The sequence below is a fragment of the Terrapene carolina genome, unplaced genomic scaffold (genome assembly GCF_002925995.2).
Source record: "Terrapene carolina triunguis isolate 2854851 unplaced genomic scaffold, T_m_triunguis-2.0 Scaffold69, whole genome shotgun sequence".
Taxonomy (NCBI): Eukaryota; Metazoa; Chordata; order Testudines; family Emydidae; genus Terrapene; species Terrapene triunguis.
Window position 1 is genome coordinate 26,929,778 of NW_020664420.1, and position 27,326 is coordinate 26,957,103.

The 27,326-nt window shown below is 41.4% G+C and overlaps 2 protein-coding genes across 2 annotated transcripts in view; one reads left to right on the forward strand and one right to left on the reverse strand.

The window, feature by feature from the left end:
- Nucleotides 1-1,460: 1,460 nt before the first annotated feature.
- Nucleotides 1,461-12,060, forward strand: GZMA (granzyme A). Its single transcript, XM_024199120.2, has 5 exons — nucleotides 1,461-1,521; nucleotides 2,319-2,457; nucleotides 5,438-5,579; nucleotides 9,193-9,465; nucleotides 11,899-12,060. The coding sequence occupies exons 1-5, from the start codon at nucleotides 1,461-1,463 to the stop codon at nucleotides 12,058-12,060; spliced, it is 777 nt and encodes a 258-aa protein (XP_024054888.2).
- A 7,063-nt stretch (nucleotides 12,061-19,123) lies between these two features.
- Nucleotides 19,124-27,326, reverse strand: part of CDC20B (cell division cycle 20B) — a 54,173-nt gene continuing 45,970 nt past the window's right edge. Inside the window, exons 10-13 of the mRNA XM_026649226.1 lie at nucleotides 26,416-26,644; nucleotides 23,179-23,304; nucleotides 22,271-22,388; nucleotides 19,124-19,224 (exon numbers count right to left, since the gene is read on the reverse strand). Of these exons, the coding sequence (XP_026505011.1) occupies nucleotides 19,124-19,224; nucleotides 22,271-22,388; nucleotides 23,179-23,304; nucleotides 26,416-26,644 (574 nt within the window). The remainder of the gene's footprint in view (nucleotides 19,225-22,270; nucleotides 22,389-23,178; nucleotides 23,305-26,415; nucleotides 26,645-27,326) is intronic.

A 27,326-nucleotide genomic window follows, 5' to 3' on the forward strand; every position in this document is an offset into this window, starting at 1 on the left:
GCCGAATAGGACTCTAAAGACACAACTATTGTTCATGTGTTCCATGGCTTCTGATCTGATGGATCTAGTCAAGTGGCTGGCCTGCAAAGAGTATATGTCTTAATGCTAATGAAAAAACTAATGGCAAATTCACTTTCTGCACAAGTAGAAGGGGCCTACGTTTCTAGAACACAGTGTCTACCATTTTATTCTCTATGTCAGATGTATGTGGCTTTGGCAAAGGTGGTCTCTGAATGCAGGTGGCCACAGATTCATTACAATGTCTTTGGGTTTTTTAATTGTATTAGATGTATCATATTTGTACATGAATCAGTTCCCCTAACCACACCAAACTTAACAAATCACACAGGAAACAGCTTAAAAAATGAAGAGACATCAAAAATAAGGAATAGGGGAGCAAATAGAGAACTTGGGCAGAAAGGATAAGCAACATATGGAATAAGATACTGGTATCAGAAAAATTAAGTGAAACAAAGAGGGTTCAAAAGACATCTCAATTTCTTTTGGTAAAGGGGCAGGGCCAGCGTGTGGAGAAGCCCAAATGTAGGATTAAGATCAACCAAAAAATGCCGCATAATGAAAGCTGGATGGCCTTTTCTTGTTCCTATCACCCAAAATCTTAGGCACAATGTACATTCAGAACAGTTCAGAAAAATCAGTATAAGAAAATCTTGCTCACTCATTCTAGTTAGTATGAAGATGCAGCACATGAATAATGGTCACTCCCTTACTCAATAGTTTTTTAAACATCCTCTGTTCTCAGTTAAGCACATTCCTCTTTAAATAAGATACAGATGAAATAAAATACTTTTTTAGCAGTTTCCTTGGATATTTAATCTTTGTATCTTCTCACTTTCCTAACACATTTTAGTCTCTTTTTCTGTCTTCATGTCCACACTGATTCAAGACCAGCAGTACTGTGCCTCAGCAGGAGTGATCATACTGCACGAGATCTGACACTTGTCTCAGAATAATAGTAGTTAGCACGTTACATTTTCAAGAAATGAGCAAGTCTAAGCCCACTAGCACACTGCACTTTAGTGAGGTATTTTAAACATGAGGAAACTGATATTCAGTGGTTTGCAAGGCTAAGTGACTCGCCCAAGGACACACAGTGAGCTAATATTAGGCCTGGAATTTGACCTCAGAGGTAGAGGTGGTAAGAAATTTTTTAACCAAACATTTTTTGTCAGCAAATGCCAATTTATTGAATTCTACATTTTTTTTCCGGCCAGCCCTATTCAGGGGCTCCTAGCTTCATGCCTCATCAATTACATGATGCAGGTGCTGTGCCTAGAAATGACACCTTCCTCAAGACATCGTAGAAGTTATATTGTGGTTTTTATCTTGTTTCACAATTACAGAATGTCAGATGTCCTTCAGAGGAAAAAAAAACCCACATCCTTTTCATTTTCAATATATATTAGGCATTTATTATGCAAGAACACACTGCAGCAATAATGGGGCTTCTCTTCACTTTGTCTGCTTCTGCTACCATTATTCTCCTGGTAATTCCCGGAGGTAAGTGCTGCTTTTATCCATTGTAATTCATGATGTGTGTAGAGCAAGATGTAGCTAGATATATTGAAATAATGAAGTTATCAGTAAATAAGAGAAAGAAAACATTTTTATTTATTTTCCATTGATTGTAAAAGTTAGGTCTTATGACAAATCTAAAAATAATATATGAAGGGAAAATCTTAACTCAACCTGCAGAGAGGGGAGGCAACTGGAGTCTAGAAGAGTTATATTAACCTTGCCTGGTTCCCCTTCTCAAAAGATGTATATCTATCCAGGAGTCAGAAAATTCCATCAGAAATGATGCTGTAATTGGCATAAATCACTTCATTTCCAACCTTTTCTGAAAAAATATTGTTCATTTAACGCTTTATCTGATTATGTAGTGAATTGTGTATCCACTTTTTCAGAGTATACTTATAAATATACTGCATAATGTTTAGACAGTGTCAGATCCAGGGTTCTTTAACATAATGAAAGCTGATGAACCTAGCAATGGAAACAACTGCAGGTCAAGCAAGTAACGCTCCACAAGACCATTAGTATTTTAGGGTGGGATTTTCAAAATCAGGGTTGGCCTAACGCTCTTCCCATTGAACTCAATGGAAGCAGATTTAGACCAACACAGACCCATTTTAAAAATCCCACCCCTAATACAGCTACATCCAGCACTGGAAGTCTGTGTGTATATTTATATGCATTATATTGTATAATTACTCTAACCCTTTCTCTATGAATGGAATTATTTTACATTATATACTATCCCAACTGTGTGCAGCCTGGTTTATTTTTATTTTTAGATTCATGTGTGGATATCATTGGAGGGTATGCAGTGACTCCACATTCAAGACCATATATGGCCCTAGTCAAAGGGAAAGACTATTGTGGAGGAGCTTTGATCAAAGAGAATTGGGTGTTAACAGCAGCCCATTGTAGAATGTAAGTTCTTCTAAAGATTTCTATCTCATAGAATGTTCTTACTAGTTTAACAGCAAAGTAAATAACACACAATATGAACCAAAGCTAATGCTTGATTCTGTAGATCTAACATGCTTTAGAAATTGCCATAGTAAATAAAACTAATGTTCCATTTAGTCTGGTATTCTGTCATAATAAATAATTATGCAATAATATGCCTGTGAGGGTTTCTTCCAACTCCAGGCAATTAGTAGCTTATCTCCTGAAGCGTGAAAATTTATATCTCTTATATTTTGTATAGTTAGTGTAATTGGGATTATAATCTTATTACATTTTAACATTTACATTGGCAACCAAGCAATTGTGGTCTCCATTTCAACACTTTCGTGAATAACAAAGGCCATAATAAAGTGCGCTAACCTTCAATCTATATGCAGAGATATTTTGTTAACTACTATTTGGACGCAGGCATAGAATAGCAGCAGTTAACTCAAGGAAAGACTTATTGACTATTTTCTTAGTCAATCACAATTTTGCTGAACAAAGTTCAAAACAATCCAAAATAGCTGCCCACAAAAGTGGAATGAAATTTGTGTCATTTCATTGTATAAGATGAATGCAGTTCACTACCTGAGGATGTGCTAAAATAGCTCTTTAATTTATGTATTAATTTATATATTTATTAATTAAATTATTTTCTTTATGAATTAACTTGAGAAATAGCAACAACATAAACAAATGAAGGTGAGGATGAACAAACTCTTTGCAGCTAGGGTCGGGGCGGTGAATTATATGGGCCCGTGGTGCCCATGCTCCAGGATTATTCAGGGCCTGGGGGCCCGGCTTCACCAATGTTCAGGGCCAGGTCTCTCCCCCGGCTCCACCTGCCACCCCCACGTGCCTCCCCCAGAGTGTCTCTCGGCCCCGCCTGCCACCTCTGGGGTATTTAAAAGGGTCCGGGGGCCTCCGGCCACCGCCGCCACCACCAGCAGCACAGCAGGACTAAAGCAGCTTTCTGCCTGGCCTCACTCTGCACCACTCCCAGAAGTGGCCAGAACAGTCCTACGGCCTCAGGGGTGGTGGGGGGTGATTTCCGTGCACTGCCCCCACCCCAAGCGCCGACTCCGCAGCTCCCATTGGCCGGGAACTGTGGCCAATGGGAGCTATGGGGACAGTGCCTGAGGGCAGCGGTGTGTGGAGACCCCCCCCCGGCCCCCCAGTCTAGGAGCCGCTGCCAGAGGGGTGTACGGGTCGCTTTCGGAAGCTGCCCGAGGTAAGCGCCACACCCTTCACCTTCTCCCACACCCCAACCCCCTGGCCCAGTCCAGAGCCCTCACCCAAACTCCCTCCCAGAGCCCACACCCCTCCCTGCATCCCAACCCCCTGGCCCAGTCCAGAGCCCGCACCCAAACTCCCTCCCAAAGCCCACACCCCTCCCGCACCCAAACTCCCTCCCAGAACTTTAGGCAGGTGTCGGGGCAGGTGGGACTTCGACCCATGCTGGGCACCACCAAAAATTATACAAACCTGCTGCCTCTGGCTCGGGTGGCCTTAATAATTTAGCTTGTGAGCCAACCTTTCTCCTGACTGACAGGCTACTTAGCCAAATAATCTATCTGGCCAACCCAGGCATGGATATGAGATTTAAAACACAAGTCCCACCTTTTACCCCCATCAAGAGGGTTAGAGCTCTCACTGAGCCAGACCCCACACAGTCTCTCCTGGCAAGTCTTTCAATCCCAATGAAGTTTGGATCCCATAATTCAGAGAGAGAGAGAGAGATTAATTCCTACTGTCACAGCCCAAACAGGTGAATATATTTAGCTCCTTATAAAGACTACATCGGGTCCTGCAGTTACAATATTAGTGTACAAGAACATATAGAAAACAGCAATTCTGGCTTGACCTGAACAAAGAGAAAATGCAATAGCTAGCCAGCATAAAGTTCAGTCAGCATTTAAACACCAATATAATGTCCTAGGAAAAAAGGACCATTTCCCCATAACCTTGCCCCCAGTGCATGAATGGGTGGAAGGGCAAATCTTGCTGAGATTGGAAGAGAGGTTGAATGTCCTCCAATCCTATATCCCAGCTAAACTTAAATGCATGTGCAACTGTCTCTCATGCAATCACAGTGTACCTTAGAGTCACTGGAGCAATTAGTGGCATGGTCTGATATAAAACTGGTCCTTGATTGGCCAAGAAGAGAATAGAATCCTAGGCATCCATTCAAGGAACCCCTAGCAAGCACAGATCAGTAAGCAACACTTCCATTGTCTGGTGAGTCTGTGAGGAGGCAGGACACTTAAGGGGAGGCAATTGAGCTGAATTAGATGTGGGACGAGGAGACAGTGTTGAGATCCTGATCGGAAATATTTCAAAGGTTTGGGATTCAGGTTCAAGGTCAAAGCAATGATACCGTTCAGATTTGATTTCAGCTCAAACAGCATCCAGATTTCATCACATGCATCTGACGAAGTGGGTATTCACCCACGAAAGCTTATGCTCCAATACATCTGTTAGTCTATAAGGTGCCACAGGACTCTTTGTCGCTTTTTACAGATTTCATTAGTTGTTCTCATGAGATTTCAGCCCAAAATGGCAGAAATCACATAAAGGTCAGTTTTTATAAGATTTCTGTTCCCAGAATAGCTGTCCTCATCAAATTTCTGATGCATCCAAACTGAACCCAGAAAATAGATCTCTTCCACTTTTGTATCAATCCCAGAACCAAAACTGTAGGGGCAGGTTTGCATCCCAAGATCTGAAACCTCTCCAAGACCCTGTGAAATTCGTATAAGTACAGATATAGCTGTATGATTTTAGCTCATTTAATTATTTATAATTATGAATTATTAATAACAATGTGCTGTTTCTTATTATTTAACTTACAGCAGTGTATTTATCAGCAAGAGAGTATAGTACTTACTAAAAATGAACACTACTGAACACATGTATAGTTTTGTATGATTAATATAGTTAACTATGTTGTTCTTTTCAGTGATAGAAGAAGCACAGTTGTTCTTGGAGCTCATTCACTTTCAAAGAAAGAGAAAGAAAAACAGATTTTTAAGATTGCAAGGCCAATTAGCTTCCCATGCTTTAATAATCAGACAAAAGAAAATGACATTATGCTTCTGCAGGTATGGAATTTTTATTAAACATAATTTTAAGAATATGCAACTTTCTATCCTGTATGGATATTTGATGCCATGCCCCCTGCCTTAGAAAGACTCCAGACAAAAATCTTTAGTTGTATAATATTTCTGACTTTGTTATTCATACACTCATTTGTCATTTTATACTTTCCCAAACTTCCTGTACAGACTTCTGACTTCTTATAAGGAGCATTGCCCGTAGAAAATATTTTTGTGCACATAATATCCTATACATGACATCTGAATATGTTAAATAGATATTGTGCAAAGTATTGCGTAATCTAATGTTACAGGGAGTGTTGTTAGCCAAATATCTGACTCCATTTAATATTTTTACTTCTCTTAAGCTATACATTAGATTTTTTAAAAATCCATTAAAAGAATGTTATTTAGGAAATTAGGAAAAGCTCAACTTACAGTTGCCCGACAGTGCACCCTTCCCGTGAATGAGGCAGGGGTCCAGTGGAAAAAAAAAAGTATATCATCATATAATTAAAGACTATGTGATAATGAAATTCATGAGCAACTGTAAATCTGCCGTTTCCTAAATTTCAAGCACTTGACTTTGCAATCTAAATAACATTATTTTAATGTAGTTTTTTTGGGGGGGTGGGATGGTGGGGAGGGAGTATCTATAGTTTCCTAGGTTTTTTAAAAGGAAAAAAACAAAAGTATGTTGTGTTCTATTCAGCTACAAAAGACCCCCTATCATGCAACAGTAGGGTTAAACCCCTGAATCTTGAGCTCTGTAGTATAGATTGCTACCACATGAGCTACAGGACTAACAACCTCAGCTGGCTAAAGGAAAGGCTACTATTCCAGAGGGGGGCAGTGGGCAACTGAGGACATGTGCTGAGTCTATGGAGCCGTCACCAGGACTGGCCTAATTCTCTCTCTTCTGTCCCAATCTTGGGAGATAGGGGAGCCCCAGCTCCATGTACCCCTCTGGGTGGGGGAATGAGTCACTGGGGCCACCTGCTAGGGCCAGGGCCATGGAATGGGAACTGAGCCCAGCCCAATTTTTTTCACCCTCCCCCTGTCAGCTGCTCTGACATCACCTAGGTAGAGCTGGTTGGAAAATAGAGTGGGCGGGTGGTTCCATGGAAAATTTCAACAAAAACTTTTTTCGTCTGCTTGTTTTACTCTGCATTTTCTATGAAAATTTTCAATTTTTTGGCAAAATTTTTCAGCCAAAAAAACAAAATATTGCTATTCAGAATGGCATTGTGGTCCCTCATGGGAGTTCCAGTTCAGGGGCTTTATGCTCCCATTCTGCTCTATGGGACTAGCTCTCCGATAACTCTCTGATATACTCATAGACTTTAAGACCAGAAGGAACCATCATGATCATCTAGTCTTGCCTCCCGCACATTGCAGGCCACAGAACCTTGCCCACCCACTCCAGTAATAGACCCCTAATCTCTGGCTGAGTTACTGAAGTCTCAAGTCATGATTTAAAGACTTCAGAGAATCCACCATTTACACCAGTTTAAACCCACAAGTGATCCATGTCCCATGCTGCAGAGGAAGGTTAAAAAAAATCCCCATGGTCTCTGTCAGTCTGACCCAGGGGAAAATTCCTTTCCCACTCCAAATATGGTGATCAATTAGCCCCTGAGTATGTGGGCAAGACCCACCAGCCAGATACCTGAAGAAAAAAAAATTCTCTGTAGTAACTCAGCTCCCTCCCCATCTAGTGTCCAGACATTGGAGATATTGGCTACTAGCAGTCACAGATTGGCTACATGCCATTGCAGGCAGTCTCATCATACCATCCCCTCCATAAGCTTATCAAGATAACTGGTAGCTTGTTAGCTTTTTTGCCTCCAGTACTCCCCTTGGAAGGTTGTTCCAAAACTTCATTCCTCTGATGGTTAGAAACCTTCATCTAACTTCAAGTCCAAACTTGTCGATGGCCAGTTTATATCCATTTGTTCTTGTGTCAACATTAGCATGTCACTTACATAACTCCTCCCCCCTCCCTGGTATTTATCTCTCTGATGTATTTATAGAGAGCAATCATATCTCCCCTAAGCCTTCTTTTGGTTAGGCTAAACAAGCCAAGCTCTTTGAGTCTCCTCTCATAAGATAGGTTTTCCATTCCTCTGATCATCCGTAGTAGCCCTTCTCTGCACCTGTTCCAGTATGAATTAATCTTTCTTAAACCACAATTGCACACAGTATTCCAGATGAGATCTCACCAGTGCCTTTTATAATGGTACTAACACTCCCTATCTCTACTGGAAATACCTTGCCTGATGCATCCTAAGACTGAATTAGCCTTTTTCATAGCAAAAATTCTTGTTGTTAGTCCCTAAGCGCATGGCCTTGCACTTTGCACTATTGAAATTTCATCCCATTTCTATTACTCCAGTTTTCAAGGTCATCCAGATCTTCTTGTATGATATTCTGGTACTCCTCCATATTGGCAATACCTTCCAACTTTCTGTCATCTGTAAATTTTATTAACGCACTCCCACTTTTTGTGCCAAGGTCATTAATAAAAATATAAAATAAGATTAGTTACAAGACCAATACCAGAGGAACTCCACTAGTAACCTCTCTCCAGCCTGACAGTTCACCTTTCAGTATGACCCATTGTTGTCTCCCCTTTAACCAGTTCCTTATGCACCTTTCAATTTCCATATTAAGCCCCATAGTCTCCAATTTAACTAATAATTTCCCATGTAGAACTGTATCAAATGTCTTATTGAAATTCAGGTAGATTAGATCTACTGCATTTCCTTTGTCTAAAAAATCAGTTATCTTCTCAAAGATGGAGATCAGGTTGGTCTGGCAAGATCTACCTTTTGTAAAACCATGTTGTATTTTATTCCAATTACCATTTACTTCTATGTCCTTAATGACTTTCTCTTTCAAAATTTGTTCCAAGACCTTGCATACAGTTGAGGTCAAACTAACAGGCCTGTACTTTCCCAGATCACTTTTTTTCTCTTTCTTAAAAATAGGTACTATATTAATAATTCTCCAGTCATAGGGTACAACCCCAAGTTTACAGATTCATTAAAAATCCTTGCTGTTAAGCTTGCAATTTCATGTGCCAGTTCCTTTAATATTCTTGGATAGAGATGATCCAAGACCCCCAGTTTAATCCAATTAAGCTGTTTGAGTTTGACTTCCACATCGGATGTGGTAATTTCTACTTCCATCTCCCATAATGTATCACTTTCTCCCATTTTGGTATCAGAAGAAGGTGCATCATAGGAGTCCTTGGCCATGATGCATCATGGGAAATTTAGGCCAGCCAGAGAGGCATAAGCCCAGCACTTTGGAATGTTCCTGTGTTCAGTTATTTTGGCAAGTTGCCAAAAAATTTCTGAAGACCATAAGCCAGAGAAGGAAAATTATGATTTTCCATAGTATCTTATGGAAAGCTGAATGAAATTTCATGGGGCAAATGAAAGGCACTTCCCTAGCTCAAGAGTATTCTGCTGCTGAATACCAAAGGTATGAGAGCTTCTTGAAGAAAAGGTCACAAAAATACTTCATAATCATAGAGGAGAGTATTGAGGAACTTAAAGAAAGAGGTTACTACCAGCTCCCCCTGCAATAACCATGTCTTCTTATTATCCAATAGCTTCAACAGAGAGCAAAAATTAATAAAGCTGTGAAAACCATTAAGCTACCTAACACAGACACTGATCCCAAACCAGGAACAAAGTGCCAAGTAGCAGGATGGGGAATAATTAAGAATCGAGACCGTAAACCTTCTGATATCCTGAGGGAAGTCAACATCACCATCATCGACAGAAAAACCTGCAATGATCAGAATCACTATAATTATCAACCCATGATAACAATGAACATGGTGTGTGCTGGCGATAAGAATGGAGGAAAAGACTCATGTGTTGTAAGTAGATATGCTGGTTGTATCCATTTAAAGGCTCTTAAAAATAAAATGTAGAACAATGGGTATGATGGCCCCTCAGAGTGCTCAGGTCTTTAGTTCAGCTGCAAAACAAGTGTTTACACTAGGGGGGGATCGATCTAAGTTACGCAACTTCAGCTACGTGAATAACGTGAATAACGTAGCTGAAGTCGACATACTTAGATCTACTTACTGCGGTCTCTTCACTGCGGTAAGTCGATGGCTGATGCTCTCCCGTCGACTCCGCCTGTGCATCTCACTCTGGTGGAGTACTGGAGTCGACGGGAGAGCGCTCGATTGATTTATCGCGTCTAGACTAGACGCGACCCCCGCTGGATCAATCGCTGCCTGTCGATCCAGCGGGTAATGTAGACAAGCCCTTTGTATGTCTGAGATTTATAAAGGATTGTGCTGATCTGATTTCCTAAGACTTAAAATCAAAGCTTCTGATTTGTAAACTATCTTGAGGGCCACTGGACTTTTATGCTTTTCTGAGCAGGGAAAATATTTTTCCTTTTCTGCAGTTAAATGGTCTTTAGTGGAAAAAGAGCAGTGGAAATGTCCAGTCTTTACAATGGTAATTCAGATTAAGCTACATGGGCCTATTCTAAAAGCCACTGAAATCAATGGAAAGACTCCCATTGACTCCATTGAGCTTTGAAACAGGCTTTACATGATCTAATGCATTTCATATGTACATAAGTCAAGTGATAAAACTAATTTCAGCCATATCAAGTGGTGATAGCTATACATAAACAGCCATATTTTTAAAATGTTTAAATATTTAATTGGTCAGGTTAAATATTATATCATGTTTTTTGCTATAAGTGGAATCATCCATCAAGGAGTGGACTTTTACAAAAACATTAGTACTCACATTCTCTTGCAGGTAATAAATGAGTACCCGCTGCAGACCCCACCCCAGTAACTCACGACTAGCCTTGTAGCTTATAGTAGTAAAAGCAATGGGGTACCATAAAATTTAATGCAGAGACACTCATTTAATAATTAAGAACTTAATATACCTGCACTCCAAGAGAAAATAAGTACAAGTTTACATTGAAGTTCCTAGGCCAGTCCTGTGGAGCAGTGAGTACCCTCCTCTGAAGAGTTGAGGGCACTCAAAAAACACTCTACAAAAGTTGCTCAAGAGCTTACAAGGTGAGGCCACAATCATCTGATTCTGCTGTTATTAAAGTCATTTGTATAACTCTCATTGACTTCAATGGAAGCAGAGTCAAGACCCAAGTCCTGTTTATATTTCTCATGAGTCATTTCATGGCCTTGTATCATTTCATTTCTGATACAGTAAAGGAACACCCAAGTGCATTTGGTGGATTCAAAAAGGAGGTTGCCCAGCCTATCCAGAAATAATGGCTTATACCTTACAATGCACTAACAAGTCACACCCATTCCTTCGTTTCATGTCCTGCATCTTTCTCTCATACAGTCTGCCATCAGGAATGATCCAAGGCTGCTGTTCTAAAAATATCTGAGACAGTCTAAAAAATGTATTGTATATCATATTTATACACTAAATTGATCCTAGTTTATGCAATGCATTTTCAGGATTTAACAAAGTCTGATTTAGTTTATGACCACTTAGTCTCTGATCCTGAATATACTTTAGAAATTTATAACTTTAATCACATGAGTAGTGCCAATGAGGGCTTGAAGGGTCAGGAGAGGAGATACTACTTTGATGGGCATTATCAAAATTCCTAACATAGATGTTCAAATCCACTTTACATATAATCTAAATGAGTAGAAAGAGGAGAAAAAGACAAAGGGTTAACTCTTGTCTGTTGCAGAATATTCCATCCATATATATACACTGGGGGTATGGGGGGAAATCACACCTCTTGGCAAATTTGTCTAGTATATTATGGCTTGACTTATTGATGATTTCAAAGGTTTTTGTCCAATTCTCCATTGTCATAGAAGCCTCTCTGTCCAGCAATAAAAGGGTTAACACACTGTACTACCTGTTTTATACACATCCCAACGAGTACATTACTAAATGATTAATTTTCCAACCAACATAGAAGTTTTACTTTTCGATTAGATTTACTAATTATTTCCAGAAACTTTCTGCAGTCAAAGGACAAAGTTTCCAGTTTATTTCAGATTATAAAAAAAGGACATGTTCATTACTACTAAATTAGATTTATTCTCTATTTAATTCACAACTGAATGGATCAGATTCAAACCTTTTCTTTTTTTAAAAACAGAACACATATTCTTAGGAAAGATCAATAGAAGTAAGAATTCATTTCTGAAAACTTTCCTCAGACCTTGTCTACACACAAACACACACACACACACACACACACACACACACGCACCAGTTTAATTAGCAGTGTGTTTTCAAACCTTTGTAAATTCTGATGTCAAGTTTGTCTTCCTCTTCTTTAGGGGGATTCTGGTGGTCCTTTGATATGTAATGGTGAATTGAAAGGCATCACCTCCTTTGGCATGCCAAACAAGTGCGGTGTTGTTCAAGGCCCTGGTGTCTACGCACGTCTTACAAAGATACATCTTCTCTGGATAAAGAAAACCATAGGGGGTGACTTATAGATTGAGTCAGTCACTGACTGATTTTCTGTTGCTTTGATATACATTTATTTGTAACAAAATTTATTTTTGAATGATGCAGTCAGTATGATCAGAGTATTATGCAGTAGCGTCATTTACATACTATGGTTGAAGTAGTAATTTCACTATAAGCCCCTTCAATGGCTTGTAACTTTCCCATTAGAATTCACTTTGGGGCACATATTTTATATATGTGATTTCAGCAAAGAAATTACCTTAACCCCAGCACAACGTGAGCATAGCATTCTCCTATAACAGTATATGCCCTGTAGTCTCAGCCACAGAGGGGCTACACAGGTGCTTAATGGCTAAGGAGAGGAGTATTACTTCACCCTTACAAAGCACATTTACTAGATCTCTGCATAGATAATGAGCATTTCAGCTCAAGGTCCAATCCGACTCTCACTGAACTTAATAGAATTTGATCCTAATTGCATATTGAGAATAACTACACATATCTATATCTGGATTTCCGTAAAAATCCTAGAGAGTCACTGAGATTCTAGGAATAATCCCAGAATCCTGGAAATACTGTTGATACCTCTCCTTCCTTTGAAAATCCCATGATTTATTTTTGCCCCCCACCTTCTGAAGGCCCTCTGGCAGCCTGAGGACATGGAGTTTCAAAGACTGCATACTTTGTAGGGAAGTTTATTTGACTGTGAAATCTAATGATTTTGAATTTCCTAACTTCTATGTATTTCAAAACTTCAACCATTTCATTACATTATAATATTTTGCATTTAATAAAGAAAAGGCAATAAAGTTTGTGGCTTGAAATATGCAATTATCTGGAACACCCTGTCTCTTGCAGTAAAAATACTATGTGCAGTTTTGAACATGTAAACTATTTGCAAACCAAATCAGGGTATATACTTGTTTATAACATACATTATGTTAAACATTCAGCTGAAAACTCTATTGTGATGGAGTTTGCAGGGTGCAACCTAGACTGTGGGAGTGCTGAGCCCTCCAAACCCACCAACCTGGGCTGCCTCTCACATGTGATTCTGATGTCAAGTTACAAGCCTCTGCACTTACACAGACATCCAGAGGCAGGGACACACCCAACTGAGTTACATTAATGGTCTCCCAGCCACTCATGAACCATCAATAGGGAGGCTTCAACCAGTGCCCCCCAGCTCCCCAGTCTTGCACCCCAGAACTGTACCATCTTGCACTGGCCAGAAGCCTGCCCGGTGTAAGTTCATTACTTAGTTCGCCATTTCTTCATAGGAAAGTGGACATGCATCACCTTTGTGAAGCTGAGTTTAGATTCCCCCAAGCACTTCAACGAAAACACACTGTTTTAGATAAAATATAAACAGATTTATTAGCTACAGAACGATAGAATTTAAATGATTATAAGTAGCAGGCAAAGAGATCAAAGCTGCTTACCTAAAAAATAAAATAGAAATTCAGTCTAAATTCTAACTTTAACAGACTAAGCAAGATTTGAATTAAACAATGTCAGATGGTACAAGCAGCTTACAGTTCCAGCTGGAACCACTCTTCCCCAGTTCAAAGTCTTTTTCTTCCAGCTGTTCTTCCTGCTGTTGAGATGGTGGGGGAGAGAGGCCAATTGATGATGTCACTGTCTCTCTTTTCATACCTTCTTCCAGCTCCTAGAAAGATCCTTGCTGTGACATGGGGGGTCAGTCAGCCCCATTGTCAAGCAGTCTCCATTGCGTACATGCCTTCTTTAAGGAGCCTCAGGGATAGTGGATTGTTTTCTTGATGGGCCATTAATACTGTCTGGGCCCTCCTTTGTTGCAACTGAAAGGTTGGTTGTGGGTATACCGAACCTCACAACATATTTCAGTAACATATATAGCAATACCTCATAACTTCACATACAATGACAGTACATACGATCCAATAGGATATTAATGTTCAACCCATCATGACTTTTAACATGATACCTCACAAGGCGTACTTTGTACAAAACATATCATAATTATATGACAGTGGTAATATGGAGGTTCCAGGATGCTACTTGGAGGTACAGAGTGTCACACCTACATAAAACCCTCAAATGAAATGATAGACGATTTCTCTGGTTAGATAAAATATTAGTATAATAAATAGTAGCTGGTAAAATATAAAAGTCCTATTTCATAACTACAGTGTCAGTAGTTGGCTAGATTTCAGTGATATCTTAGCCATGAAATGATCAGACCACTTTTCCAACATTTCCAGCAACAGGATTGTGATCCAAAATGATGTATTGTCATGTGCATACTGATAAACTCAGCCACTTCCAGTTCCATAAATATCTTCAGAGTTTTTTCTCCAGCAGTAGGAAATAGCTAACAGATTTATGAGAGGAAAAAGAATATTTAATGGGTGGAGACATATTGCATATGATTTTAATTAAAAAGTCATTTTGTTGCATTCTTTGTGAGCTATTAAACATTGCAGATGATTAAAAAACCATAGCAAAACACAGACTATGCATATAGCATCACCTGACATATTGCTGGAGTTTAAAAAAAAAAAAAAAGCATTGTCATACCAATAACATCTGATGTGGGTAGGGAAAACAGAGAACTTTAAATTCCTGGGGCCCAAACTACATGTTTCTTACTAAAAGTTCCAAAGACAAAAATATCTGTTCAATATTTCATGAGTGTTTCTATTGCATCAGGTCAGTATTTCAGTATTCAGTATTTTTCCTCCTAAAAATAGTTTTGCATAGAATCATAGAACTAGAAGGGACCTCGAGAGGTCATCTAGTCCAGTCCCCTGCACTCAAGGCAGGACTAAATATTATCTAGATCATCGCTGATAGGTGTTTGTCCAACCTATCTTAAAAATCCCCAATGATGGAGATTCCACAACCTCCCTAGGCAATTTATTCCAGTGCTTAACCACTCCTTTCAGTTAGGAAGCATATTTCCTGCTATTACTTATTTAACTTTTTTTTCTGTAAAAAGAACCACACACACACATAGTGGGTAAATAAGAGAATAGAAGGATACCAGGCCAAATGGGATTACACCAGGGTATCTGAGAGCTGAATTTGGCCCAGGGACTGAAATTTACACCCAAAATATTCTGCCTAAGCAGAGGGAATAAAATTAATTGTACTCTATTAAATAAAAGTCTGAACAATTTCTTTTTCTCTTACCAGCACAAAGCCGGTGGTTAGTGGGGAAGTGATTCTAAAAATCCAAGTAGACAGAAAAAGATATAAAGATTTTTAAAGTAAAATGTAATGGAAAATATGTAGTTGATATTCAAAGACACTTGCCATTTGGGACTGTTTCTATCTTGTGTTGCTCTCTTCCCACAAACTCCCCTTAATTCCTTCTCTGTTCTTTCTGTTCACTCTTGTTTTGTTGTCATTGTCTTATTTTCACCTTATTGTAGCATTTTCTCCATCTTCTTTTCTTCTAATCTGCTCCTTCTCTTTACCTTCATTTTGGATGTTAGAGACACCAAACTTATCAGTTAAAAACAACAATTTGCTCAGAACCAAAGATTCATCCTTTCTCCATTTCACGGTCAGAAAATGTTCATGGTCCTCCCAGCACAGGGGTTCTCAAACTGGGGGTCAGGACCCCTCAGAGGGTCGCGAGGTCATTACCTGGGGGGGTCGTGAGCTGTCAACCTCCACCCCAAACCCTGCTTGCCTCCAGCATTTATAATGGTGTTAAATATATTAAACAGTGTTTTTAATTTATTAGGGGGGTCGCACTCAGAGGCTTGCAACGTGAAAGGGGTCGCCAGTATAAAAGTTTGAGACCCACTGTCTTAGCATAACAGAACCCAAGAGACTAGGAAAGAGTGGGTCTGGCAAAGTAAAGTTCTAAGAGATATGCTGGGCTAGAAGAGAGGTGATAAGCATGCACAAAATATGAAGCCTTCCTTCTCTAGGGCAATGTCTTGAATCTTGCCCAGTTTGATTCTGGTGGATAGCAATTATTTTACCTGAATGTTGTTTGACGGCTTCGGTAAGATCAGTTGGACTCAGCATCATTCCTCCTAGTGGCTCAGGACTCACATAGTAAAAATAACCTAAATACCTCTGTCGCTGTTTAAACTTGTTGGCATTTACAGCAAAGACACTAGCGAGCCTGGATACTGAAATGCCCTCTCACCTAAAACGGAAATATCTTCAGATCAAGAAAACAGCACTCATTCCCATCAGATCTCCCCCTCTAGGGAACGGGCAATAAAAGTTTATTGGATAGATAGGGAAGAGTGACCATGATTATCTAATGACATGTTGCCATCTAGAATGCAATGATTTCCACTTACTATAGGCTAATGAGGTAGCCAGTGAGAAATGAACAGGCATAATTATTTAACCATTGAATCATCACAGCAGACTATCCGTAGCAGTGAAGGCCTGATGCATGTAAGATAAGGTGATGAAGTCAAGCAAGCAAGTCACTGGTCTGTTCTTTAGTGGACATTTCAGTAGGTCATACTGTAAGCTAACAGAAGAGCTCCATGGATCTAAATTTTCTAATCTCTTCAGTCATGCAGCACTCTGAGAACAACTTTGTTATATTCTAGAGAAACCAGCACGATGCAATCCTTGAACTGATTATTCAAGAGACTGCTATTTGTAGACATAATTTTTGTGCAGTTCTTTATTCTGATACTCATTCTACAGTGTTCCATCTATGGCAGACGTGCTAAATTACATCATGTCCATGTCACAAAAGGCAGTAAAAAAAAAACAAAATTCCACAGTCTTTTTTATTGTGTTTTCAATACATGAATACTTAAAATGGATGCATTCATTAGTGCATTAATTTAATTTAATCTAATTATTTATTTAAATACATCTGTAGGTACCCATCCAGTGTTCTGGGCACCGATCCTAGAAATGAAAAATACAACATACAGATAGAAAAATGACTGCCCATAAATATATCCATCTCAATCTACTTCATCCTCAAAAGCCTTAGCAAACAGCGGGAAAAGATGGGCTTTGCTGTGTGCTCAAAAGCTTAACAAATATTAACTCTGACAGCCCAAGGAAAGGAGCAAGTTCCCACATCACCATTAAATGTAATGCCAATGGAAAAATTAGAATGAATCAAGATTTCACATTTTAAGGACCTCTGCAATGTAAGAAGGAGAAAGGATCAGCCTCACAGTACTGTATTTTCTGAGAACTCCCTTCCAATTTATCAAGAAAAGTATGATCAGATTCAAAACAAATATCTCCCCTAATCTAGTTGGTGAAGTTATGATGTTCAAACTTCCCCAACAGCAAAAGGGGGGGAAATCCCAGAAATAAGGAGAAAATAAACAAATTCACAATTTACTGTTCCCTCTGCTTTCCCTGCAACTGAGAGGGAAAAAATCACTATTCTGGTCACAGATTTTAAATGCTTGTTAAATTCAGCTGCAATAGCCATGTTCATACTGGAAGACAAACTCTGAATTAATAATTTCCTGTTCTTAGACCTCAGCTTTTTTGTAGCTATTTCTATGTGCACCACCAAAGAGTTCTTATTTTCCAACCTGCTTTGAAGTAAGACCACAATAGGTGGCCACTAAACCAGAGGCTTTGGGCTGTATCACACTTATTGTAAATGAACAACTTTTGATGTGCTTGTGATATTTGAGAAAATGCAACTAGTGGTGTCTGCTCTCCGGCCCTAAAGTCAGTTCTTACGTGATTTATAAATGTGGTTTTAAATAATGGATGAGAACAAAAGATGTGACCGTCGTAGATTCATTTCCAGATGCCTCTGCAGCCCCCTTAACGTTGTCTGCCCTTCGTCACCCATTCAGCCGCAGCTGAATTTTCCTTTCTGAAAACCATGGGCTGACTTTATATCACTCATCGCAACTCCCACCTCCCCAGCTGAGTTACAGGAACCATTCTAATATTTTTCAGATAGAAAGGGCCATGAGTTTCTACTCTTATGGGGCTCTTTTTACACAGAAAGGGTTTCAAGGGTCTTTTTGGGAACAGAGGCAAGCCTTTCCTTCTCTCTTGTCTCTCATTAGCCCATTCCAAGTCCATTGCTTCTCCTGCTTTCAGATGATGGAAGGAGAATGCCAGAGACATTTGTGGAGTTGCAAAGGCTTTAAAATGCTTTGAATGAGAGCTTGCTGATCACTGGGCCAAATCCTGCAGTTCTTATTTAGCTTATGTCAGTATTCAGTCCTTATTCAGGCAAAGTCTTACTAAAAATCAAAGAGAATTTGCCCCAGCAAGTATGAAATAAAGCCCATGCAACTATGACAGCTATAATCTTTGCTAATGCAGGGGATCAAACTGGTGACCTCTAAAGCGAAAGACGTAAGTCACCACAGCTTAAGCCAAAAGCCACACATCCTGGCTGCAACAGACTCACAGCCTCTGTTTCCTGGACATAGACAAGTAACTGACTAGCAAGTTACAAAAAGACCATATAATTATGATTATTATGCATGTATTATTTTAGATGTTAAAAACTTTTTGAAATACAGAGGGGTGGGGTTTAATAAAAGCCTCCCTAGGTTTCAGAATCTGAGCTCCAACTTCAAAGTACTGTTTACACAGCTATTTTTATTGTGCTAGCACAAACCCTGCTAATCCAAGTCTGTCAACCCAGGCTGGGAGGCTTGCTTCTGTAGGCTGTGTATACATGCCCTAAGGGACTGTACTCCTGAGAATCGGACAATGTAGAACTTTTCATTAGGCCTATGGCTCAAAACATGCATTAAGTGAGACTTAATTGGTGCATAATCCTCGTGCTCGGTGCATGTGTGAATGCCACCCATGGTTATTGGTTTAAGGAAAACAAATGTGATAGTATTAATCAGAGTTAGAATGTTCTTCATCTAAAGCACAGACAGTGCAGCGTGTTCCATGTGATAATGAACTAAGGTGTTATCTTTATTCCATGTTTCATTTGGAAAGAATTTATTATTTGGAAAGATTTGTTGGATTACTGTCATTACTGTCATTGTATTACTGTCATTGCCAAAAACCGTTAACGGCTCACTTTCAAAAGTCAATGGAAAAAAGTTGCCACAACTAACTAGAATAATCCTCCTGAAAGTCCTTGCTTCTGTGCTTGCTTTCACCAGATTAGCAGTATTTCCACACACAAGCCATTCCATCAGCTGCAAGAGAAAAGATCCTGCTATGATCTGGGCTCAGTGCTATGTGCAAGACTCTTCCTTTATGACCTACAAAGCAAAACCACAATATTTATAACAGAGATCAGGGAGATGTCAGGATTTTAAAATGAGAAATCTTTGCCATTTTGAAAATTGCCCACCCATGGTAAGGCCTGGTTTACTATAACTACAGTTGCACAACATGTTGCATAGGATGTGCTGTTTGGTTTGGGCAAGCCTAAGATTTACAGCAGTTTTACATTAAGAAAAAGCTGAAAGCAAAATTTTCCTCTTATTAGGGGCCACATTTGAACTATCGGGACTTTACAAAAGCTCCGCAAGGCTTTTCTCTCAAAGGAGAATATTATGCCACTTTGTCTTAAACCTGAACTCTTGGTTCTCCACTGCAGTCAAAATATGTGTCTAATCTATGACTGGTAATGGGTCTCACTACTGATCTTTCTCCTGTGGCTGCACATGCTTCTCAGACACTTTGCCACGGATCCAGCAGTTATGAGATAGTGTCTCCAACTTCTGAGTTATTTGCACTATAAAGCCCTCTTGAAAAAGCTCCTACACAATAACTTATTGGAGTTGTACGTTGAGTGCACCCATGGTTATAGAAAAAATTAGGGGCAAGATTCTGGCTGCCGGCTGTGGCCACTTTGCACCAGTCCACCAGCACAAAGCTGCAAAACTAGCTTCCCTGGTTATGCAATGATTCCCCCAGCATGCAGGCCTAGCTGAGAAAATTCAGACAGAGCCATAGCAGAAAGATGGACAAGTATTATACTGGGATTCAGGAGAGCTGGTTCAGTTTCCTGGTCTGCCATAGACTTCCTGTGTGACATTCTCTCTATGCCTCAGTCTCCATCTGTAATATGGGAATAACAGCACTTCCCTACCTCGCAGGGATGTTGAACAGATAAATACATTAAAAAGGGGAGATGCTCAGATGGCAATGAGGGCCATATGAGTCTCTTAGAGTCAGGGCTGGCTCCCGCATGCGATCGGCGGCGGCAATTTGAAAAAAAGAGCCGCGATCGGCGGCGGCAGTTCAGCGGCAGGTCCTTCGCTCCTAGAGGGAGTGAGGGACCTGCCGCCCCCGAATTGCCGCAGGTGCCGCCCCTCTCCCTTGGCCGCCCCAAGCACCTGCTTGTTAAGCTGGTGCCTGGAGCCGGCCCTGCTTAGAGTGGCCTAGTACTGCCAGGCTGCTGGAATGGCCCCTTGCGGCCATTGTGATTTAGAGCAAATTAGAGTAGTCCTGATGCTGATTAATGTGTCACTTGGCAGAGGCTCTAAGGGTATGTCTACACTGCAGCTGAAAACCCGTGGCTGGCCCGTGTCAGCTGACTCAGGCTCATGGGGCTCGGGCTAAGGGGCTGTTTAATTACTCAGGCTGGAGCCCAGGTTCTGGGATCCCACAAGAGGGGAGGGTCCCAGAGCTCAGTCCTCCAGCCCAAGCCCCAGCGTCCACACTACAATCAAACAACCCCTTAGCTGGGGCTCATGAGACCCAATCAGCTGACACAGGCTAGCCACAGGTGTTTAATTGCAGTATAGACCAAGTTGCTGGCACACAAGAGAAGCATAGGAATATATTTGTACAGCCACTTGGTTGGCTGGACCCTCCCCAGAGACTCTGTGGAGTATACACCATAAGAGTTCCTCTTAACCCCTCAAAACAGGTCTAAAGAGGGATCTAGGTGTTCCACAGGCTTTATGCGGATGCTTCATGGTGGGTGAATTTCACCTCAGGATTGAATTTCACCCAATGCAACCCTAATGGATGAAAATGGATTAAGATTTACTATCAGTACCATGGTAGAAAGACATAGAGTGGTATGAAAGCCAGCCAGTGTGTATCAGTGATTAAACACTGCACAAAAATGCACCAAAAAGGTGCCAGAAAAAGTATTTTTAAATGAACAGACACTCTTATGATACAAAAAATAGAAAGCCATGTTAGTGATAACTTGCCATTGAGCAGGCAAATACATGACACACAAATGGAACTGCAGTAAATACTTACACAATTTAGGTATACAAATGTGTGCATTTTTGTACATAAACTGGACATGTGTTTTAATTTAATTTTGGATGCCTGTGCTGAATTGTTTCAGATTATGCTGAAACAAGTGATGGTCTGTAACTTAGCATATGGGAGTGACAGCTAAAACAAGCACAAATTGCAAGAAAAGACTCTAATATGACGAATTCCTGCACCACAGCCCCATGAACCATGCGCATAGCAGAAAGGAAAACACACTCATTCTAGCTGTCACTGTGGTACATGACACACATTCCTTTGCACTATGAGGTCAAAGTCATTCATTTAAACAAAGAAAAAGCTAATTAGCAAATGGACATGTGGAAAGAATTATTTCAAAAGTTATTTTGGAAGCAGCTGCTGGCCCAGTGTTCTACAGGTAGCACTCTGAGCTGCTAGATTCAATATCCACATTCAGCTTGTGGACTATATCTTCCAGGCCAGAACAGGATGGGAGCAGTCTTGCATTAGTACACTCAATCCCACGGAAGGAAGAAGGGATAAGTCTGGGAAAGCTTTGTATTGTCCATATCAGCTAATTTTTGAGACAATGTTGAAACAAGAATTCTATCCAGTCCTCCATGCTCAGTGAAATTGTACTGTGGGACCTACAGAAGAGGAAGAAATGGTGGGCACCCTCAGACTGGGTCTTAGATGGCCTCCAGCATAATATATGCTGATGTAAAGGGATCCCATTACCAAAAAAGTATTTTTATAGAGATAGTTTGTTGTTAAGTTAAATAAGCTAAAAAACAGCCTTTCCAATCACATACATAGACATCCATTGTGTGTGCATGTGTGCACATGGATAGATAATTAGATGCACATATATAGTATGTATATATATACTGTATATAGATATTAATTCATGAGTACACAGAGTATGTGTATATTCAGTATAAAATATTCAAAATATATTCAATCACACCAGTATGTGAGTGCGACTGAAAAGGCTGCTTTTTTAGCTTGTTTTATTTGTGTGTGTGTGTAAATACATAGATTACATATATAGAGCGAGAGAAAGTGCAACTAGGGAGATAAAAACTGGTTTACTGAAATACTTACCATAGAGATCAGTTGAATTTGTAAGTGTGGGATACTTCCATATTTTCATCTGATTTTTAGGGAGACCTTGTCCACTCATTAATTCATTGGTTTTGGGTAACCAGAACAGGGAGCAAATCTAGTGTAATTTAAAAAATCATTTAAATCTTTTTAAAGGCTCTACATGTACCATTCAACTGTTTTAGACTGACAATGTTCTTAGTAAATGCTCAAAATGTACAAGTTCCTGAGCAACAACAGAAAAATAGTTCCATATTCATGTAGGAAGGATTATTTGATTTCCCTCTATAGCGACTGTTGCTGAGTGCAGCTGCATTATCATCCTTTCTAAAAAGGATGGCATCCTGCCAGATCTAAAAACAAAATCCTCAGCCACAGACTCAGCTCATGGAAATCGGTATAGCTCCAGAGAAATCAATGGGGCCATGACAGTTTACACCACTTGAAAATCTGTCCCACTATCTCCTCATATTCAACCTACGGAGACTGATTGTTGTTCTCTGACTCCTCATGCCTCTCCCCACTCTAGTGCTCTCATGGTTCCTGGGAAACCTGCTTCTCTCACATCTTCCTCTCCTCATTAGGCATTTGGTCAATACCAGGGTTGATGGATAGCACATGGCCTTGCTATGAGACCACTTCCCTGTTATCTCCTCTCTGACCAGATTAAAAGTTGTGAGGAAACAGGGGTGGTGATGACTGGCACATGAATGAATGATCCTGAGCCCAACGAGATAACACAGCACTGAGTGTAGTCAAAATATATATACAGACAGACAGAACCCTGCAGCCATTCTGTACACAGAACTCCCATTGAAGTCAATGGGAGTTTTGCCAGAAGAATATAGCTGTACGCGAGGTGAGTGCAGCTCACAGAGCTTAAGTGTGAAGATATTTTATGCATTCACCTGAGATTTTGTGTCTGTGGTTTCAATGATTTTCCCAGTGCTTACGTCCCAGATACGTAAAAATCCATCCTTCATTCCACCTCCTGTGGCAAGGATTTCTGACTGCCATGGACACCAGTTCATAGCCTAAAGGAAAATAAATAGATAAGATGCTGGATTAGAAGGTGGTTACTTGGAAGAGGGGAAATGGGGAATGTAATTGATTTTGCCTATAAAATGGATTGGAGAAATGAAGCACAGTCACTCAGAACACACCTGGGTCAGAACTCGAGGTGCATCCCAATGCACACATACCTAACTCAGCCCAGACTGCTTCCAGGGAAACCACAAATGTAGGCTCCCTCCGCTCCAACCACTGCTTCAGGCTCCCATTGCCAATGCTTCACTGTGGCCTCACTGCTTCCATTTAAGCCCATAAAATTCAGGTTCTCTTGGCTCCAGCTGTTGCTTATACCTCATGTTTCATAGATCCATACATTTTAAGGCCAGACAGGACTGCAGCACCTCACTCTATATGACCTATATGCTTCCACGCTTCTAGGACTTCTTCAGACTGCTTCTGGGCTAATCCTGAGTTGTAGACTATACCTGGTGGAGTGCCAATAAAACCCAGGATTCCACCAATTTCAGCTGCTTGCCAGTACCTTTTACTGCTGCTGTTCCTATTTTCAGGGATACACAGCCCATAAAACCTGGGTTCCCTCGACTCCCGTTTCTGCTTTCTTCCATCTTTCCTCTTCCACAGATTCAGGTATTTTAAAGATGAAGGAGCCCATAAAATCTAGGTCCCCCACATTCAATAATCTGGTGCTTCCCTTCATTACTCATCCCATCATAAGCATTGTCACCAAATGTCACACCCATGAAGGAAAGCAAGGTTATGAGGGGAAGGAAAACACCTTGTTTTTTAAAAATTCCAGGAGAAATAGCTACAATTTTATTCTAATGCTTATCTTCTAGAAGTGGCAGAAAGTTTTTGTATTAATCCTCTGATGCTGAGCTACTGATTTTGTTGCTGTACATTTTATTTTTATTTGGTATCATAGTTAAAATAGCTCCTAAATGGAAAAAAAAAACCCCACCGAGAAACCAAAGCACCAGCAAAAACTGCTAATAACTTACTTGTGGTCTAGAATGATTCATTAGGGGAACTGGTGTCTGAAATTAACTTTAGTGCATTCTGGGTAGCAGAAGTTAAGCAGGACCATTCAGACAACCCTAAAAGTTTAAAAGACCATGTACAGCAATGGAAGAAATACTATTGTAGCCAATTATTTTAGTTTATTGTTCATTTATTGTGTTGCTATGATTAACTAACATGTTATGTCATATATAATCATTGTATGTTAAATAGAGTAAATTGTAGGATTATAGAAGTATAAAATTGATCAGTAGTTAGAAGGAACAATCATGCATTAGGTATCTAAGTAATTAGGGCTGAAGCACAAGGCCTACAGGCTGAGGCCTGTAAGATTTTAGCTTAGCTATACTAGGCCATAGAGATAAGAAATCTTAACCCTATGCCCTAAGATTACAGGAAAAGATGTACCAATGGGTGAAATTAACAGTAAGAGTAATTTTTGCTTACAAGATACCCAGTAATCACATTTTTCTAGCACATGCCCTAACCGCAGAGTGCACTACGTCCATAAATGCTAATGAGGTATAGTCAGAATTACATTATAAAAAGAGGGTGCCTAGAGCAGGAAAATTGAGCTCCCTATGGGAAACTCCAGCAGGAACCATCCCTCTACTGATGAGCAATTCCTGAGAAACCCCCGGACCCTAACACTATTGTTAAGGATGCCAGGGCCAGCTCCAGGCACCAGCCCTCCAAGCATGTGCTTGGGGCGGCACCTGGAGGGGGGCGGCGCTCACCCGGGGAGAGCGGGGCCGTGGCCGGGCTCGCCGCCCTCCCCCGGCGTGCCGGCCAGCCAGGAGAGCGGGGCCCTGGCCGGGCTCGCCGCCCTCCTCCCGGCGCTCCGGCCGGTTGGGGAGAGCGGGGCCCCAGCCGGGCTCGCCGCCCTCCCCCGGCGCTCCGGCCGGCCATGGAGAGCGGGGCCACGGCCGGGCTCGCCACCCTCCCTCCAGCGCTCCGGCCGGCCGGGAAGAGTGGGGCCGCCCTCCCCCGGTGCTCTGGCTGGCCGGGGAGAGCGGGCCCACGGCCGGGCTCGCCGCCCTCCTCCTGGCGCCCCGGCCGGTCGGGGAAAGCGGGGCCCCGGCCGGGATCGCCGCCCTCCGCGCGGTGCTCCGGCCGGCCGGGGAGAGCAGGGCCACGGCCGGGCTCGGCGCCCTCCCCTGCCGCGCTCTCCGTGGGGGGGGCGGCGGGAGGTTTTTTTGCCTGGGGCAGCAAAAAAGCCAGAGCCGGCCCTGAAGGATGCGAGTATAACTATATTTGTGACTTGCGCATAGGTCTGTATAAAATTTCTATATGCTTGGGCAATCATCACTTTAATTGTAACTTTAATAAAACTTGTACAACGGCTAATCTATTTTACTTGTGAATGTCTGTGTGGTCACTACCTTTGGTCTTTGTATGTTCCTAGACACTCTAAATCAGTGGTTCCCAAACTTGTTCCGCCGCTTGTGCAGGGAAAGCCCCTGGCGGGCCGGGCCGGGTTGTGTACCTGCTGCATCCGCAGGTTCGGCCGATCGCAGCTCCCAGGTGATCGCGGGCCATTGGCCTGGAGCAGCAAACCGCGGCCACTGGGAGCCGCGATCGGCCGAACCTGCGGACGCGGCAGGTACACAAACCGGCCCAGCCCACCAGGGGCTTTCCCTGCACAAGCAGCGGAACAAGTTTGGGAACCACTGCTCTAAATCTAAAGCAAGTAACAGAGGTGACTTTCACTCTGTTAAGCTTGAAACTGTAGCCACTGTATAATACCCAGGGCAATCCGGGGGGAGAGGGGGGAGGACAAGTGCGGCAATTTGGGGCCCCCACGAGAATATAGTATTCTATAGTATTGCACTTTTTTTTTAATGGAAGGGGCCCCCGAAATTGCTTTGCCCCAGGCCCCCTGAATCCTCTGGGCGGCCCTGATAATACCACATTACAAAATTCACTTTAAATAAAATAAAAGGCTACACTATTTTATCTTGACAGCCTTTTATTCAGGTCATAGTTCTACTGCATCAGCAATAATACTGCATGTAAATATGTTTAGAAAAATATCTATTCTCTCTGTTAAATGTGCTATATATGAAATAAAATAATAGAGCATTTTTCCTTTGTACCTTTACTGCTGAGGCATGGGGTATGGCTTTCAATGGCTTGCAATGCACTGTCGCACCGGGGTCATTAGGCCAGATATTCAATAGACCATCACTGGACCCACTTGCCAGCAGCTTGTTGTTTGTGGACCATTTCAGGCTGCAAATGCTCTGCTTGTTATGGCAAAGGGTCCCTACATGGTGCTGAGAAATCCGAACATCATGATGATGAATTAATCCGAGTCTTGAACCACTGTAGATGGGAGGAGACAGCATCATTTAGCACAATAGAGCTCAGATTTCTTTGCAAATTCACAAGTCTTCTGTGGTTTCAGAAGAAAAACACAACAATGGGGGAGGGGGATCATGTATGTCAAATAACAAGATGACGAACCAAAGGCAAAACAAGCCAGTGTCAAAAGCGTACTCAAGTTTTAGTGCTGCCATACAATGGATCAGGGATAAGTGGATGCCCAGCCCAGGTCAGGGAGATTAAATGTTCTCCATTATACATTGCACTTACCTGAAGAGATAGTCTAGTGTATGTTACCAATTTCCCCCTATAAACAATTAAATTAAATCACTTCCATTATCCTTAAGAAAAGCACTCAGCCATTTTTTCTGTATTGTGAAATGTTGCAAGGTCAATTGTGGCTTTGCCATGACTCCCAGCTAAGGGGCAGTACATAGTTGCATAGCCCCAGGAACAGATCAGGAACCAGACGTTGACTCACAGAGTCACCATCAGGTCGCTGGTTCCCCAGCTCCTGCAGGGTGAGAGGTAATCGGTACCAACCCCAAACCTGGCTCCATTTACTTTCCCTGCCATGCTGGCTCAGCTGTGCTGACTGGCATTTTGGGGAATGGATCCAAGGCTGTACCCTCTCCTGAACCCTCTTATAGGAAGGCAAGTAATGGCCCCCAGGGAATTAAGG

Coding starts and splice junctions, on each gene's coding strand:
- GZMA (XM_024199120.2), top strand. CDS start 1,461: ATGGGGCTTCTCTTCACTTTGTCTGCTTCTGCTACCATTATTCTCCTG. Junction 1,522..2,318: donor TCTCCTGGTAATTCCCGGAG/GTAAGTGCTGCT, acceptor TTTTATTTTTAG/ATTCATGTGTGGATATCATT. Junction 9,466..11,898: donor GAGGAAAAGACTCATGTGTT/GTAAGTAGATAT, acceptor CCTCTTCTTTAG/GGGGATTCTGGTGGTCCTTT.